Here is a 19,747-nt window from a genome sequence, read left to right as displayed (position 1 = left end):
CAGTGGAAGTTTCTTGGGGGATCGTAGTTTATGCGTAGAGGGTAATATTCACCCCTTCTCCTTGTAGCACAAAGCCTGTGTAAACTGTGGCTGTCTGAGGACAGAACTTTTATTATTATTATTATTATTTATTATTTATTAGCATCCTCTTGTCTATGAGAGATGCTGGGAATTACAGCCTATGGTGTAGATGGTTTTTCAATGTCTCATGTGATTGAATAGTCCAATCCGAGATTTGCACGATCTTTAACAGTTATTGCAAATGTATGTGTCTTGGTTGGGAGCTGCTGGCTTCCTATGGGCTCTTTTTCCTTCAAGCTGTAGGATCCAGCTTCTGTCATGGACTTTGATACCCTGTTGGAGATGATGGCGACACTTGTTACAATCACTTGCCAAGATTTTATTGGTCAGGATCAATTCCAAATTTCTTCATATCTAATTTGCATGTGTCTTTATAATGAAGCTTGTGATGTCCTGTTCTTGTTCCATCTGATAGCTCCCCGTATAGCATGTCCTTGGGTATGCATCCATCTTCCAACATACTCAGATGGCCCAGCCTGTGCAGTCATCTTTGCTTGAGCAGGGCTGTCACAGTTGGTAAATTTGCCCTTTGATGAACCTCTGCATTGGTGACTTTATCTTGCCATTTGGTGTTGAGTATGCAGTGGAAACAGCGTAGGTGGAAACTGTTTAATCTTTTCTCCTGATGAGCATAAGTTGTCCATGTTTCCCCATCATACATGAGAGTGCTGAGAGAACACAAGCTTGGAACGCTACGATTTTGGTCCTGATGGTAAGCTTTGAGTTGTTCCATGCTTTTTTAGTTAGTCTGCTAAAGGTGGTAGCAGCCTTTCCAATGCAAACAGTTAGTTCTTCATCCAATGAGATGGATGGTGGTCACTGTAGAACCTAAACAGCTGAACTTTTGGAGTACTTCTGGCTGGTTTGTATTTAAGGTGATTGAAGGATCTTGTGGAACCCCCTGTCCTAACACAACCATTTTCTTAATGCTGATGATGAGAGCAAATGCCTGACAAGCATCTGAAAGGCGGTCCATGAGTTCTTGTAGTAGATCTTCATCATGGGCTATGACGGCAGCATCATGAGTGAATAGAAGTTCCCTGATTAGCACCTTTTTAACTTTGGTCTTGGACTTTAGTCAGGACAGGTTGAAGAGTTTCCTATCCAATCTTGTGTGCAAATACATTCAGTCTTTCCTGTCCTTAAACACACAGTTCAAGAGTACCGAGAAGAAGATTCCAAAGAGTGTAGGGGCAAAAACACATTCTTGTTTCCCTCCGCTTTCCATCTCGAAGCTGTCCAAAGTGGACCCGTCAAACTGGACAGTTGCTCTCATGCTGTTGAATGAACTTATAAGACTTAACAGGGTTGGTGGGCATCTAGTATTGCAAATAGACCTACTCTGCTGACTGTGTCGAATGCTTTGGTTAGGTCCACAAAGGCGATGTACAAAAGGTGGATGAGCAAATTCACTCAGTGTTTTTGCCAACCACATCCACACAGGATAGATTGGGCCCTTCAGCTATGTCTGATAACCAATCGAGGAGTGGAGCCCCAAAAGGAGGGCATAGGGAAGATCTCCTTTGCACTGGGAGAGGGAAGATCTCCTGCAGCGTAGCTGGTTCCAAATATATCAACTCCCATCATTCCTTTGGTACAAACCAATGAAGTCGAGAGGGGGACACTGATACATGGGCAAAGCAGCCAGGCTATTGCAGCCACATCACATGGAGAGGATACTCCATCCTTTCTGGCAGCACGGACACAACACAGAAGGTGGCAGTTACAGGTTATAAACTCTCACTTGATTGGCGTAGAGGAGGGCTCCACAGATCACCTTCGATGGTGGGAAGAATCACTGCGTTCCATTGGTCAGCCCCGCCCACACAAAGCTGACCAGCTCCCAGACAGCTAGGTGCTGACCCAGCATGGTATGTCTGCCTCATGGAGCGCATGGGACTAGACCAAAAATTGAAAGGCAGACCAAAATCTTGCACCTGGCAAAAATAAAAAACCAAGAACTTCCCAGCTTGGAAGCTGGAAGTCAGGACCATGTGTCCAGGATTGACAGACAGTCACAACCTACAATACATAAGTAGCATGCGGAAGTTAGCTTTGATAGACTATACTGCTGTACTGTGCTGTACAAACTCAATGTTGACATTGAAGCACTCCAGGAAACAAGACTTGGAGATGCTAGTTCTGTCGAAGAGGCCAATTATACCTTCTTTTGACAAGGTAAAAGCAGTGAAGAAAATCATCTGCATGGTGTCAGTTTCACTGTGAGAAACAATTGGGTAAAGCTCCTAAAAACACCCATTGGGAAGTCAGAGCATATCATCTCACTTGAACTTCCAGACGACCATCGGCTCTGTGAACATCATTAGTGCTTATGCACCAACACTCAAATCAAGCCCCAAGGAAAAGGATACATTTAACGACTCTTTGCATCAAGTCATCAAAAGAATACCATCAACTGAGGACAGAATTTAGGGGCAGAGTATGTGGCATCCTTGCATCCTTTCTGTGTTTGCCTAATCCAGGCCATGGAGTGGAACAGGAACTGGAACCCCCCTACATAGGAGCTTCTATCAATTGGATCCGCATTATTGTGGACTTATTTGCCACACCCCAAACACCTCCATTCTGGACCGTGTGGAACTGGTGAGGAGCCCCAATTTGTGGCACGCAAAGAGTGTGGAGTGTTCTTACACATCCACTCTTTGACCACTCACTCGCTGTGCAGCCGTGGGGGGGTCTACTAGTGAGCCTTCTTGGAGTTAGTATATGTTCCTACTTGGAGGACTTCAGTTCTGTACTGAAATAGTGAATCTGCCGTAATGGTGAATAACAGCCAGAGAGTTCACTAAACTTTCAATAGCATTTTACCAGTAATTTCATTTACAATATCTTAGAGTCTAAATCTAGTAAATTTTGAAAAGTCATACTGTTTCTGTATGCACTAGTTACTACATGGTGCTATAATAGTTGGGATCCCTTAAGTGTCAGTTCTAACATTCCATCATACTGGTCAACCCCCAGACTCTGAAAAGAAAGGCAGTAACCCTCAAAATGAGGGACAGCTCACCATGAAATATGAGAGAGAATGAGGGACATAAAATTTTTTATTCCTTAATTTTTTTTTTAAAAATGTACACCTATACAAAAGGCCTGGAACATATTATAATGAAACTAAATAATGATTCTGTGAACTAAAGCATACATTAAGTAGAAAGCCATTATTTACAATAAAATAAAAGGTCACAAGGAATAGATGCTTTGAGAGGAATGTTGCACACAATATATCGCTTGGTTGTTTCTGGAGCATGAGAAGGAAGGGAACTCTCTGCAGAGTACACACACACAAATTACTCAATTACTATTGCCCGGCAGATGGCAGGGGTATTCTGTTGCTCATCATCTACTGCCTAGTGGGGGTGTGAAGGGTGTAACACACACAGTATATTACTCTGTCTGTCTTCCCTGAGGTGAGGCGTATAGAATGCAGTGTATATGTCAGGGTTCCTTCCCCACTCTGAACTCTAGGATACAGATGTGGGGACCTGCATGAAAACCTCCTAAACTTACTTTTACCAGCTGAGGTTAAAACTTCCCCAAGGTACAAACTATTTTACCTTTTGCCCTTGGACTTTCGCTGCCACTATCAAACGTCTAAATGGTATATTACTAGGAAAGAGTCTGTTTGGAAACATCTTTCCCCCCAAAATCCTCCCAAACGTTACACCCCTTTTCCTGGGGAAGGTTTGATAAAAAATCCTCACCAATTTGCATAGGTGGCCACAGACCCAAACCCTTGGATCTTAAGAACAATGAAAAAGCATTCAGTTTCTTAGAAGAAGAATTTTAATAGAAGAAAAAGTAAAAAGAATCATCTCTGTAAAATCAGGATGGTAAATACTGTACAGGGTAATTAGATTCAAAACATAGAGAATCCCTCTAGGCAAAACCTTAAGTTACAAAAAGACACAAAAACAGGAATATCCATTCCATTCAGCGCAGCTTATTTTCTCAGCCATTTAAAGGAATCAGAATCTAACGCATATCTGGCTAGATTACTTACTAAGTTCTAAGACTCCATTCCTGTTCTGTCCCCGGCAAAAGCATCACACAGACAGAGAGGCTTTGTTTCTCCCTCCGCCCAGCTTTTGAAAGTATGTTGTCTCCTCATTGGTCATTTTGGTCAGGTGCCAGCGAGGTTATCCTAGCTTCTTAACCCTTTACAGGTGAAAGGGTTTTTCCTCTGGCCAGGAGGGATTTTAAAGGTGTTTACCCTTCCCTGTATATTTATGACAGTATATTTCACAATATCTGTTCCCTGGGAGATGTCCTTGTCCCCCTTTGCAATGGTGTGTCTCAGGGTCCCCTGATGAACCAACACTTTTTGAGCAGGGCTTTGTGCAGAGACTACTAAGCAGGGGAGGAACAAAGGAGAAGGCAGATGAGAGTGGTGGTGGTGACAGCATGGTGCATTCTGTGAGTAGTAGTTCCAACACCACTCTACGATTGCTTGGTTTCCTCTTGTGGGAGACTCCATCTCTTAGGATGCTGTGGGCAGAGGGAAGTCAAATGCTCATGGTTGGGCCAAGGGCCTCAGAATCTCATGTCCAATCTCAAGAACCTCCAGTCCTTCGGTAAGGGACATCAGCCTGCCAGGGACTTTGCAGTTGCAATGCAGGACTGTGGGACTGCTTTAACAATCAGGGCCAGGTGCTGGAGGTCCCAAATAATGCATGGCCCTTGAGAGGTATGCACCGCATTCTTGTGAAAAGTACTATGTATTCTTTAATGGGCACAGTCAAGACTGAGATTAAGGTTTATCAAAATGTATTTTGTTTACAGTTAGAGATGTCTGGATGAAGTTTTCTCTGTTCCATGTTATATTTGTAGAACAAATAAGATGATGTTGAGAGATCATCTGTGGGATGAATTGGTTGAGAAAGATGTTGCTTTCTTATACTGAGATATTTTCTGTGAGCGGTAATCTGTATTACATTTCTTGATTTAATACAAATTTTCACCTACTATAGTAGCTGTAATTAGTCCAAGGTGGTAATTAATGTATGTTGTGTAGAATTGGGCAACTAAGTTGGGTAAGAATTTTGTTAAGGTTTATATTCCTACTTAATTTTAAGACACTGTTTTTTGTTGCTGATTCCAATGAGGATTTAGTTTTAGGAGTTTATTTCCAGAGGTTTTGAGTCTGCATGAAATATGGAAATGTATAGTTTATAAGTACTTACCGGGCAAAATGGTTTTGAGTTTATTCATGCTTCAGGAATGCAAAATTGAAAATGTCTAGGATTATTGTTTGAGTGGTGTTTAGTTCTTGGTTTGAAACACATTTGTATTCCCAACCACCCCCTAACCCCCACTCCCCTTTTATTATACAGAGACATTTAGAAAGCAGCCATAGTCAGCTATGTCAGTCCTCAAAGTGAACAGGTCCCAGGAACTTATCTCGAGCATCTTTTACTCTCCACAAGATGGACCCTACTCCCATCAAAGTCAATGCAAGCTTTGCTGCTGATTTCACTGAGAATATGTTCAGTACACATGAGCGGCATACCTGCACTTCTGAAATTGAAATAACCCCACAAGTTTTTTTGTTTTTTTTATAATTTCACTTGACTCTGACAAATGCAACACAAGAAGCTTATAACTCAAAGGAAAAAGTGCAGATAGGAATCAGTATTTTGTGTTAATCTTCTCTCTTTCTCTCTCATTTGATATGTTAATCATTTTGTTTGTCTTAAGTATGCTTTAGGCCAATACCCATCTAAACTACATCATGCCACTTACCTCTGTATTCTTATGTTTGTTTTATTTTGGCCACTGAATGTTCATGATATGCTGTTTGTAGTGTTTAAAAAAAAAAGACAGCATCAACATGAAATCAAGTTTTAAAAAGTAAAAGCACCTATCACCTGATGACATTTCTCTGCTATGTTGCTGATAGCCAGGGTTATCTGAACTCAAAGCTATGGTAACTATTCTCTATTTTCCAGGCAGTGTCCAGAAATAAAGCAGTGGGGGACACAGCACTTGTGTCTGATAAATCATTGGTGCACACAAGAGTGCTTCCACCCAAAAATCCTTGTTTTTATTTAAGCACACATCTAAAACAGCAATAGTCTAGAGCACCTCAGAATATAGCTACTCAATGTCTGAAGTGGTGGTGAGTGGCAACAGCAGGTTTCCAGTGGCCAGCCTTCTTCCTCGCTGCTGGGGAGATAAATGTCAGTGTCGTCTTGCTCGTAGAAAGTCTAAGCTTCTCCGAGGCTTCTCCAAAGTGCACACACTAACTAAACTCCTTATAGGTTTCTCCAAACAAAGCACATAACTCAAAATAACTTGTAATAAGCTAACAATTTCCCTAACAGCAGCAAAGAACTCATAATTTTTACTTATCAGGAAAGCAGCTCACAAGAAACTTGCAAACACAGGCACCCAGACCAAGGTCAGCTATCCTTGTTAGTAACACCACAGCTGTGGAGATGTCTTTGTCTGCCGAAGCAAGGCCAAATTCTTTCTTGCTATGTGGTGGTCTCACTTCCAGCTTATGGTGGGTAAGTGCACAAGATGGATGCGGGTTACATCCAGTCCAGTTCTTTCATAACAACTGGAGACTTACACAGTCACTCTGATGTATTTTGTGCAGAGTGGGTGGCTTGGCCAAGACATCAATGATAGTAGACATCAGATGATTGCATTTTGGTACCAGCTCATTAGCACCTTGGCCAGGTATTTGAGCAGTGTGCTCTCCTAAGGTAATTTGAAAACCTAGAGGGTTTGAGAGTTTGTAAATGGCTTATGTAAACATATTCTAGACTTTGTATTGCTCTCACTGTGAATATTGCTTTCAGTATTCTGTCCCTGTAATTTGCTATTTGTACTGAATGATTAGTCACCTAAACTACTGATTTTCAAGGTGACCATATGAACACTTGCGGTATGAACATTTGAATGAATATGTTTGCACAGTGTTTGACATTTTCTCTTTTCAAAAATGCTTGTGCAAACAAAAATTCACATATGTGAACAATTGTGAAAAGGGAACTAAAGGTGTTGCTGGTATTATCAAAGTGGAATTTTATTTTTAATGGTACAAAATTTTGTTTACAATATTCACCTAACTCTATTAAAGACTCTCCGCACAGTTCATTAATTACTACGTAACATCCAAGATATTTTAAAGGAAAACATCAATTTAAAAGTAACATTTGTATCTAATTTTTTTTATCTAATGCAGCTAGAAGTAATACCTCAGATTGTTGTAACTGAAAGAGATGTGTATATAGACAAATATTTCCTACATTTCTTTAGTTTATTTTGTGTACATGACAGTGCTTTGAATATAGTTATTGTTTCATTTTGGTCAGTGCACCAAATTGTTTATGTGATTCTTTCACCTTGCAAAAGGGAAAAGAAAAAATATCTTTTGAACGGAAATGAGGGCTGTAAAATGACAAGAAAGAAAATGACAAAGGATTCAGGGACAGAAATTTAGCACTTGAAACTCCATTTAACTCAGTTTTTGAAACTGACTCAATTTCATTTGGCAGCATCGCTTTCAAGTCTATGTAATTAAGATTATGTATGTCTTTTTGTTTACCTTTCAGTATAATTTTATAGTAGCAGAGCTACTGCTTTCTTTCTCTTTTGGGGGGGCAGGGAGGAGGGACACCAGTAAGTACAAACTAATTGTATATAACTTTTAATGTATATATTTTATAATAATGTGTAGGGGCACCAGTCCGGTTCAGAGCACTATTGTGGAAGGACAGTCCCTGCCCCAAAGAGCTCAAATCTAATTTAAGATGAAATGGAACAGTGGGAATTACAAAAACTAGGAAGGAGTGGGAAAGAGGAGGAGGAATAGGAAACGTCAATACAAGCAAGCCAGCTATGTGCACAGCTCAGAAGTCCCTGCTGGCCGTCTACCTAACCTTTATCAATTCATAGTTTACCATGGACAAAGTGACAGAGTGGGTATACAGGAGAGATTTGAAGGAGGACAGGATAGTAATTTTACAGACTATGGGTGAGATCTTCATCATTGCTCTGGCCCTTCACACAATGGGTAAGAGGACTGGAGTGATAAAAAGGCATCTTAAAAGTCCCAACTGCAGTCTGGGGAGGATTCTCCCCAGCACAGGCACTGTGGAAGACAGTTCTCGGATTGCCTTCCAAGTACCCCATCACAAGCCCAAGTGGAGAGGGCTGGACTGGGGGAAGGAGTGGCATGTCAAGGACAGGGATGCAGGATGTAGCATTGTGGCCTATAGGACAGCCATGCTCTAGCCCCTAGAGCAGCCCATGATTGGAAGGGTGCAAAAGTGATTTAAAGCCAATTTATCCCTTTAGCCTGTAGGCTTTGAGTTCTGTGCTTCCCTAGTTTGGGGAGGTTTTTTCCGTGTAAGAAGACTATATGGACCAAAGCTCAAAGGCACTTGTGAAGAAATCAACAAACGACCTTCACTATTTCAAAAGGCTGTGCCTTGCACTGAATCACAATAGTACACATATTCCATTTGTTGGCACAAAAGAATATTCCTGCTGGAAGAAATAGCACAAAATGTCACATTTGTAAAGTGGCTTGAATCTTGCAGTAAAATATGGAAGAGTTTATATAAATTTCAGTTAGGATTATTAAGAGACAGTGTTTGGTTGCCTGGAGCATAGAAAAAGAAGAAACTACTCCCATGCTGCCAATTAAAATCTGAGATATACGAGACATTAATTATAACTATACTCCAACCAACCAAATGTTACTGCAGTTATACTGCCAGCTGAAATGCTTTTTAAATGTTAAAATCTGTTCCTGAATCATTATGATGTGTTCACTGGGGCTGGTACAGCTGTGTGAGACAATAGCTTATGGAAAAGCAAGTGTATTTGGAATTCTAGATTATGAAATTGATTTGCAGTGAGTAGTACCTGTTAGTAATGCCTCATAAGGATTTTGGAATATAGGGACCATGAAACAGAAATGAGCAATTCCATCATACTTTTCTATCCTATGTCTCCTGGAGGCATAATTCTGACAAAAAATGTGCTATGGAATTTATTTTAAAGTGATTATAGAGTTAAACTGCTTGGCACTAAGTATTTGGGGAGGAGTAGTGCTGACATATGGATGGATTCTAGCAAACTAGTGCCCCAGACAGTAAAATACCAATAGCTGAACTGTAACTAAATGTATACATGTACCTGTCCCTTTGCCCACAAAACTGTAATGGATCCTTGAGTAAATGTGTTACCAAAATAAAAAAACCTAAACAAAAATTAAAACCAAACACTGTATGATTTCTAAGAAATAAAATAAAATAAAAATTATCTATGGATTATTTACTCTTTTGAAGACATTACAGTCTATCAGCAAATATTACAAAAAGCTCAGTTTTGGAAAATGTTTCTCTACTCCTACTGCTCTCCCCTTGCTTCACCTTTTTCCCACTTTTAGCTATGAATTATTCTGGCTTTATATGTATATATTAAATTTTAAAAGTGCATTTAAGGTGCCCAGTAATTAAGGTTTTTTGGACATTTGCAGTTGTGCTTTACATATAAATATGTATATATTTGCAGATATATATCTGCAAATTTACAACCTTAATTACTGTATCGGGCACCTCAAATGCATTTTTTGTTTTAATATAATTTGTCACTGGGTTTATGAAACAGATTTGCAATATTCTTGTTTTTTCTGTTAAAATTATTCAATTTAGAAAATAATTGTTCTGGTGTAGTTTACCCAGATTGTAATCAAGGTATCTAAATGTGTTGTTATTTTAAGACCCCTTGAAATCCAAGGCTTGTGTGGCTTTTATGTTTTGTTTTTGATTTGTTTGTTTGTTTTAGGGTGGGATTTTTGTTGTTAACTTAAACATATTTAGAGAGGAAAAAGCTGCATTGAACAAAGTTTGATCAGAAATGGTGCGACAAACTAGGAAAATATCTATATTATGTTATGTGTGACTTTGTTTTCCATGGTGTATGAGTGAATACAGACAGCAATATCAAAGAAGGCTGTAAAGAGGTGGTTACAGAAGCTGGCAGGAAAGTAAAACAGTGAAATGGATAAGTCAGCCTCACATACACAGCTTCAAAGGAATTAAGATAACAATGGCTGGGCCATCAATTGGTGGGAAAATTCACCTAGCTAGCTCAATCCATCTTTACTCTTCCCAAGGCTAAGCCTGGCATCAGGAAACCTAGCTCCTCAAAGACCCTAGAAAAGGGAGGGATTTTTTGGATGATCTGAGAGACTGGCCAGGATGTACCAGTGAAAAGGCTGCCAGTCTGACCAAGATACAGACAGAGGGAAAAGGCTGCAAGCAGTACAGGCTGTTTCTCCCAATTCAGAGATGGGGAATAAGCCAGGCCCCTTGATCTCTCTCTCTATGCAGAGAGGCTAAGTTTAGGGAGGAGAATATGCATACAGGTCTCTGTCATTGTAAATATAGTTTCCTAAGCGTTGTGTGTCTTTTGGTCAAAATAAATTAGGTTTTGTTCTGAAGAAGACATTTCTGTCTCACTGCAAACATATGCTATCACAGGATCCCAAAGAGAAACCCTGGCAGGGCCCATCCCCAGTTGGACTTGCTGAATTAGATATGATTAGTATCAAGAAGCTATAGCCAAGGTCCTACTCTGAGGGTACGTCTATACTACCCGTCGAATCAGAGGGGCCGATCGATCCAGCGGCGGTCGGTTTATCTTGTCGTGTCTAGTCTAGTCTAGACCCCCGAGCACTCTCCCATCGACTCCAGTACGCCACCAGAGTGAGAGGCGCAGGTGGAGTCGACAGGGGAGTGTCAGCAGTCGACTCACCGCAATGAGGACACCGCAGTGAGTAGATCTAAGTAAGTCGACTTCAGCTACATTATTCATATAGCTGAAGTTGTGTAACTTAGATCCATATCCCTCCCACCCCCACCCCCAGTGTAGACCAGGCCTGAGAGTGGATAAATTCAGAGAGCTAAAGGCCCAAGGCCTGACCTCTTTGAGGGATTCATTCAGAGAGACCCCAAGAAGGGACAGCTATGCAGCTAGCCTGGTATCCATGACAGATGATGCCCTCCATACCATAAACACAGAGATTTTTTCAGCATGCTGCTGCTGGGGGGAAAGTCTGGTCAGTGTACTCTGCTGTCAGATTTTTGTGCACTGGCATCTTGAATGTCATCCTTAGCTGCTGTACTCCCCTTTACAGTACTTCTCTCAGGAACCATCTCAGCTTCAGACAATGTCCATCACCTACAGTTCAGTAAATATTGTGTTTGAAATGTACATCTGGGCATTCAGAACTGTTGGATATCCTGAGCCTGAATCTGCATATAGGGAGCTAATTCAATACAGTGGAGATAGGCAGAATCAAATACTATTGTCTCAAAGTCATGTACTGCATTGATTCTGTTCAGCCAATAATATCCCTCGCATCACATTTTTCATGATGTGATGCTCACTTTGCTTACTAGAAAAATACGGACAGTGTTAAACAAAAGAAGAATGGGCCATTGGAAGTAATGCCCTGTCCAGGAATTTTTTATTTATAAAGATTTGAAAGACTCTCTACAGTGGCTGTTTAATTTTGTCATTTCATTTATCTCACTGATTTAAATTATTTGAGATTACTTAGCTCAGAAATGGTGCTTTGTATCCTCAAAGCAGTTTACAAACATTAGCTATTTTTACAAATGAAAAGAATGAGGCAGAGAGGTTAGTGACCTGCCTAAAGCAAGATAGCTGGGGTTAAAAGTCTCTGGCCTACTCATCACTATTGCCCAGTCCTATAAGTGTCCCCCTCTGTTTCTGACCTCCTGCTGCATAAAGTGGAGATTCTCTTATACATTTTAGGAGTGATGAAAACTGGACATGATTATGGAGACATTAAGATCTCTGTAATACTTGGGAAATGTTGGTTTGGCTTGCAAAGTGCTCTTGGAAACACCTCTGTAGAAATGTATGTGTGGAAAACTTGGAGTATCTTTGCAATTTCCCCCTTCTGTATGTCACTGTCACTCAAATAACACATTAAATCAATTTCCCTATTTTTAGGAAAAGTGAGTTAACAATCTATTGACATTTCCTTGGGAAGCAAATAAAAAGCGTGGAAAAGAAGTACTCCTGGAAACAAGTGTCACAATATGTTTGTGGTTCTGTTCTTTGTAATTACTTTTATCGTGGTTATGAAAATATTTCTGGAGTTCATTTTTCCTTTTCTTTTTTTTTTAACAAAAAGATAGAGTGAAGTTTCCTCTCTTCCTTCCCTAGGATTTCCTGCTGCAAATTTTTACTGTGTTTCGAATACTCATACGACCTGAGATGTTTCCAAAAGACTGGACTGTGATGCGTTTGGTTGCAAACAAGTAAGACATTTTTAAATACAGTATAATTAATGTTCAGGAGGAGTGAATATACTTGTGTGCTATATATAATAAATATGCAAAAATTCCTTTAAATCTTTCCATTTACAATATTCGATGAGCACAAAATATTTTTTATAATTCTCCTGATCCTTTCAGTTAATTAATTGTCACATAACAAATTCATGACCTAACTAGTATCCTTTATACTGCTGATAATGAATTTTAATCAGCTCTTTATAACATGGAGCCCTCTTAAATATGTTTACAGAAAGGCAGTTGTTAATAATTACTATCTTTCTTTTCCAAGTTGCAAATGACAAATTATTACAGAACTTCATCTAAATAACTGTTTATTAAAATAATAACTTGGTAATGATTCAGATCTGCTTGTTCCCAAAAGGAAATCAAACTGTTGCAAGAACATTTTTAAAAAATTAGGACTTGTGAAAGTGCCCAAATTGATCTTCTCTGTTCACAAAACAGGTACAGGTACAGCGGTCATAGCATAGGCTTCCATCCACTGCCCTGCTAATATGCCTCAAAGACTGAAATGAAGCCACCTCTTTGCTTATTCTGTTCTTGCACCTAAGAGACTGACAACAGCATGCCAGTTTTTCTGATTTGGATACTGATCACTGGCAGCTGGACTGAAACCACCAAACTAATTTCACCAAGATCACTAAACAGCAAAACATTTTGTTATAATCCCAAGGGTGACACCTGACAGAAATTAAACCATTGCATCCTGTGAAGTGAGCTGGAGCTCACGAAAGCTTATGCTCAAATAAATTGGTTAGTCTCTAAGGTGCCACAAGTACTCCTTTTCTTTTTGCGAAGACAGACTAACACGGCTGCTACTCTGAAACCTGTTGTTATTATTATTATTGTTACTTATTTGTATTGTGGCAGTGCCTGTAGGCTCCAGTGATGCTGTACAAACTCATTATAGCAGTCTGTGACATTCCCCTCTGGTGTTATCTGCTAGGTCACTCCAATCCTCGACTCTGGGAGCCAGCCTTACTCTGCTCTGCTGTGAGAACCCCCACTGCTGGGCTGTTCACACACAGCCCCTGGCATGTAAGCTGCTCCTTGGATTGTGCAACCAAATGACACTAGCCAATATCTCTGGTCCCAGACAGAACCCTAGGAACCTCCATCTTGCAGTGTCCAGTTATGCCCACTGGATGCTGCAAACTTATATGTGTTTGTCAGTTTAACAAAGAAATTGATATGTACCAGGCTTGTTCTCCCAAGGGGAGTCTCTGACACGCTTTAAACGAAACGCACTGCTTCAGGTAGAATAAACAAACAGATTTATTAACTATAAAGATAGATTTTAAGTGATTATTAATCAAAGCATAACAAATCAGATTTGGTCAAATGAAATAAAAGCAAAATGCATTCTAAGCTGATCTGAACACTTTTAGTGTCCTTACAAACTTAGATGCTTCTCACCACAGGCTGGCTGGTTGCTCTTCAGCCAGGCTCTCCCCTTTGATCAGTGCTTCAGTCGCCTGGTGTGATGTCTGTAGATGTAGGTGAGAGAGAGAGAGAGAGCATGGCAAATGTCTTTCCCTTTTATCATGTCCTTTCTTCCCTCTTGGCTTTGCCACCCCCTTCAGAGTCAGGTGATCATTACCTCATCGCAGTTCCAAACTGACCAAAGGAAGGGTCTAAGGGCTTGTCTACACTGGCAATTTACAGCGCTGCAACTCGCTCGGGGTATGAAAAAGCACACCCCTGAGTGCAGCAAGTTTCAGCGCTGCAAAGCACCAGTGTAAACAGTGCACTAGCACTGGTAGCTATGCCCCTTGTGGAGGTGGTTTTTTTTAGAGCACCGGGAGAGCTCTCTCCCAGTGCTGTGCTGCGACCCCACAAGCCACGTTAAAGCACTGCTGTGGCAGCGCTTTAGTGTTGCCAGTGTAGACTACCCCTAACAGATGCTTTTGTTGCTGCGTAGACCAGCATCCTTTGTTCCTGTGAGGCTGGGCTGGGTTTGTCCCATACCTGCCCTGTTGAGATGTGAACTGCCTCTCTATTCTTGGAGAGTTTTTGCCTGGGTTTGCTTTAAGCCATGAGGGTACATTTTCAGCCTCATAACTATGTACATGAAATTATAACCTATAACATTACTGTAACAATTACTATAACATCACTATAACAACCATACTCAGTGCATCATGAGCCTTCCAAAGACACCCAACATAACAAACTTTGCATTGGATTCCACACAATCATTTTACAAGGATGAACAAGGGGGTGCTGGGTGTTCCCCCAGGGTACAGAGCATCACACAGTCCCTGCCTATTATGGCTCAATTCAGCAATATTTGGTGTCCAATGACTATGTGTCTGTGTGTAAGCATTTGTCAAGCTTTCTAGTGATTTAGGAGACAAACATTTTCCCTCACTTATTTTTCTCACCTGATTTAATTCTCCTCATCTTGCTGAATTTAAATTCCAGTGAGAAATGCTAATAAGCAAGGAACGAATGTGATCATTTATTTCTTCGTGAGATATAAGAAAGATGAGTCTGAAAGGGAGAACGTAGATCTGAGTAATCATGCTGAGGAAATAAATAGAGAAACATGAAAGAGAGAAAAACAGAAGAACCTTCAAAACGAGAACATAGTATAAGAAAGTGTTACATATTTCAGAAACAGCTGGGTTGGCAGATGGCTTGGCAACAGCTGACATGTAGAAGACTGAGATTTAGGAGTGACCTTGACATTCATTCCCCAGGCTGGCGGTGATCAGATCAGCTAAAGGTGAAGTCTTTCAACTCTGCAGGGAGGCTATTGGCCCCACCATTATCCTAGTTAGCATCAAGCATTGCTGTTACTGAATTCACATCATGCCATTGATGACTGCCTAGGTGGGAACCGTGTGCCCAGCTCCATCATGAAATAAGATAGATACTGGAATGATGATAATAGCTTATGCTAGGAATTGATGCCATGAGGGAGAATAAGGGAGATAAAAATTCACTTTGATGCTATATCATGTGGCGATTTGTGAAGAGAAAAATATTCCTGTATAAAGGGGTTTCTGGATCGTGACCTTCCACCATTCTGGTAATTTTGGCCTGCACCTCTCTCACTATAAATACCAGAGGCAGCTCTGGTTTGTCTGTGAAACTGGGGGGATGTTCCCCAGGCCTTTTACGCTGTTGTGCCTCTGACAGGGCAATCAAAGTGGAGATTCAGCATTCCAACCCTATCCATTGCAATCCTATCTTTTATACCTGCTTTCAAGGGCAGCAGTGAGCCCCCGCTCTCTGTTCTGGCTTAGGTTAAAAAGCCCCAGATGTATTGGTTTCCTAATTGGAACCACCTGCTGAACTCCTCTCCATTTCTTAGTCATGCAGAGCAGGGTCCCATGGAAATCCCAAAGCTAAGAACTTCTCTTCCTGCAAGGAGCCACAGAAGAGTAGCTGAGCCACAATTGCTCACAGCCTGAGCACCTTCCTGAGTCAGGGAAGGTACTGAGCGGTTGGGTGACATTCTAAGGCTCTAACATCACCACACAGTCGATGAGATCACTACAGAGATGCCTCTGGAGTTGTGGGGGCAATCCTCTTTAGCTCCTGTAGTTCAGCAAACCCAGCTGTTATCACTGATCAAGGACTCTTCTTGAACTCATTATTCCAATTCACCTCTAATGGGAAGAACTACAAGATCCTAGCCCAGGTTCTTAAGAGCATAATCACTGAGAAATCTGGCATCTTTTCTGACTCCCTTCTTTCCAGAAGGAAAATCTGGGCTCTCTAAGGGATGTTCCCTTGTACTTTGCCAATTACATATTGGCTGGAGAGTGGTGCCAAGAGGCTAAGACATAAAAGGGAATATCGGACAAGAAAAGAGGCTGGTTCTTCATCAATGATGACCATCTCCACCAGAGGGAAAAGTAACCCAATTGCCCCAAAAAAAACAAACCACTATCCCCCAACCCACCTGACTAAAGCTTAAAAGCATTCCAGAGCCTAATTTTTCTTCCACAAACTGTGGTTCCTCCCCTGAAGAAGGGAAACTCTTGGTTTTGGATCCTGATAACCCAAAACTGGAGAAGCAGGTGAGAGGCTGTGGTGCTTCCCAGGGGAATCTAGAGTTGTGAGACTCCTCACTGCCACCTCGCCTTAGCGTGAGGAAGCCTCTCATGGGTCAGGTCCCCAACTTCACTGGCCCCAGGCAACCTAACCACTCCACTGTAGACTACAGCCCTCACTGTCACTCTGCAAGTTAGCTGTTGGCACACTCCCACCCTCAAGCCCTGAGTGCCTCTCTGGAGCATCCAGCCTGTGGTCCACTGGACATTTGCAGAATTCACAGATCTGCTGTTTCTAAAGAAATAGTCTACCTCAGCTTACCAGTTTCACCTCAGATACCACTCCCCTCAACACACAGCACTTTGATAGGTTCAGAGTGAAGTCGTGTATAAGTTTATTTAACAAGCAAAGAGACTGATGTAGTAGCAAGTAGAAGTATTGTAATGAAATGATTATATATGAAATAAAATCTTAACATTTATTCAGGATCCTAAGCTTAGTTAACTGTATACTCTGATGTCGTGTAAAGTAATGCTCACCAAAAATCCTTGTACCACTTTGCAGCCAGGTTGGCTGTGATCCCCCTCTCATGAGACATGTATGCTGTCAGTTTGCATTCCCAGGTGAAGGACTCTGTGTGTTTCTTTGCCCCCCCAAGATATACCAGTCCAGTCCTTTGTCTTTATTCATATACAGGACACACCTGTGCTGTATTGTTTATTCCTTTCAGTTTTCTCTCTTGTAGATTTTGCAGTCTTTTATATAGGCTCTGGCTAATGTGCAAATAGGATACCTTGTACGGCATACGATACACAACTGCTTGGACAATGTCTATTACCTCCTGCCTGAAAGGAACATGTCTGAGATATGTCACCTCCTAGTGATCTGCCTTAACTCCAAGACCTTAAAAAAAATTTTAGTATAGATAGATAACTCCTTACATATTATATGTACATACATTCTACAATGGTTATGATGACCAGTGGGCTACTAGCTCTTGCTAGGAACCTTACATGCCACTTTACGTTCATGTATCCGACTTAGGGGGTACATGTAAAACCCTGTGCATGCCCTCTGTGAGTTGGCACCAAGGGTCTGAGTCACAAGAGGTTCTTTCCCCAAACATGTTTAAAGCAATAGAGAGGAAGGTGGTGGCCGCTGTCACGAGACAACCTGCTCGTTCTCTTTCTCTGGCTAACTCCAAGGCAAATATCACTTGTCCAAAACTAAATAGAATTTGCCATCTTTTTTAATTCCTCCTCCTCCAGAGAGACTTTAGGAAAACTTGGAAACAGAGGGAAAAACCTTAAGCAACAAGCCCTGAAACTCTACATGGTTCTAGAGTACAAAGATTCTATTTTCCTTCTCCAGGAAGGGTTCAACAAGATTCACTCATCTCTCACTTCAGACACTTATTGTGACTCTGAGTGTCATTTTATCCATCTTTAGCTTGTAGGTCTTCTGGTCTCATTATTCCATGGGGGTGAGAAAACTTCAGAGTTTCCTCTTAGGGCATGTTTACATTTGGGGAGTGTGTCTGCAGTACTTACGGGCATGCCCGAGTTACCTTTCATCAAGTCATGTCGCTAAAATTAGCAGTGTAGCTGTGGTAGCATATGCAGTGGTACAGGCTACCTGCTGGAGAATGTACTCTAGGTCCTAGATGGCCACAATGGCATGAGCTTGCCCCTTTTAGCAAGTATCTCGATCAGGTATGTCTAAGTGTGCTGTAGACCCACTTCTCTGTAGCAGTGTAGACATACCCTTAAAGGGCCTGAAAAATGAAGGCACCCTCCAGAGTGATTCACTCCCTCAGTTTGTGGTGATCGGAAGCCCAAGTGATGGGAGAATCAGCCACAACTGGACCCCAAATCCTAACAATGGATAGCAATCCGTCAGGTTAAGGAATACATCCAGGACAGCACAATACATAAGGAATGTGGTCACGGTCAGAAAAGCTCCAGACTATAAACTTCCTAGGGATGAGCAATTGGGACTTAGGATCACTTGAAGAAGGGGCACTTCCTAGTTCAATCAGACAGAAATTATAGTTGGAGCAGCTGCAGCACTAAGGCTAGATAGGCCCTCCCTCAGCTATGTATGCTTGTGGTGGGAGGGGGGAAGGTAAAGGGGGAGAGAAAAGGAACAGCACCCGGGGAAGATATAGCCTAGATATACTCCCTCAGCAGCAGTCAGATCACCACTGGGGACAGGTGGGAGTCCTGTCTTCTCACCCTCCTGTCCCCAGAGTCAAGTCTGAACTGTATCTAGTATTTTCAGGAAGAGGGGTGCAACCACATTGTCTGAGACTGGGGGAGAGGTGTACACATAGAGAAGCTATAGCACATTACAAATATATGTCTTTCACTTATTTTTTCCTCTTTACACATGCAGAACTTCTATTAATTAAAAGCTTCTTGGGTCTTCGGATGCTGAAGGAGCCATATTGGGATATATTATTATTTTACTGCCCTGGCTCCTGTAGGATTTTTCTTTTTTCACTATCTTGTCAGTAATAATGTGGCATCTGATGTGTATTTTCAGATAAGGTCATCTTTAGTTGGATGCTGTCTGCTATAAATCAAAAACAGAGAGGCTTAGGGAGGAGTGTTCAGAGCCAAAGATGATGATTTATGATCAAGCATCCTTTTTATGACAGCTACTACAATTCTTAGTGCTTGAATATCCATCACTGACGAATGTCACTGATTAGCTTTGCAAAATTGCCAAATGTGCACCACCAGAATTGCTGACATATTTTAACTTTGAGAATAGGTGACACAAAATATGAGTGAACTCTTTCAAAATTTAAGAAACTGAGAAAGTTGCAAACAAAAAGAGAAATAATATAAAAATAGGAGAAATAAATATTTTTCAAATGTCATGGGACAGAAATGGGGACATGGAAAAGATCTTGTCTCTTATGTCTGTCACTTCTAATGACTAAACAATGGAATACAATAAAAGCTCTCATTTGATACTGTCTTGTTCTGTATAATTTATATAACTACTCAGACATTAATCTATAATAGATAAATCAAGACTCCATAATTATATATGCAACAAAACAGGGTAATCACTTATAGCTCCTAAGCATTATTGGCAAGAATGTTGCTATTACAAGTGTGTTTTATTCTTCATAATGGAAAATATTATCTTCATGTTTCTATTCTTCAGTATATCATCTGTTTACTACCTAAGTTAACTGAAACTAAGTGCCATTTTAGCAATGCTTCTAATCATAAACTGCAATGGAAGACCATGTGGTTGAAGGACTCCTAAATGTGTTA

General features: G+C 41.0%; 1 protein-coding gene across 1 annotated transcript in view; it reads left to right on the top strand.

The window, feature by feature from the left end:
* DOCK4 (dedicator of cytokinesis 4) overlaps positions 1–19,747 on the top strand; it is a 412,253-nt gene that overhangs the window by 312,722 nt on the left and 79,784 nt on the right. Inside the window, exon 27 of the mRNA XM_077807794.1 lies at positions 12,319–12,413. Within this exon, the coding sequence (XP_077663920.1) occupies positions 12,319–12,413 (95 nt within the window). The remainder of the gene's footprint in view (positions 1–12,318; positions 12,414–19,747) is intronic.

This window comes from Eretmochelys imbricata, chromosome 1, assembly GCF_965152235.1.
Source record: "Eretmochelys imbricata isolate rEreImb1 chromosome 1, rEreImb1.hap1, whole genome shotgun sequence".
NCBI classification, from domain to species: domain Eukaryota; kingdom Metazoa; phylum Chordata; order Testudines; family Cheloniidae; genus Eretmochelys; species Eretmochelys imbricata.
Note: the sequence above shows the minus strand (reverse complement) of the source record. Positions and strands in the feature narration are given on the sequence as shown.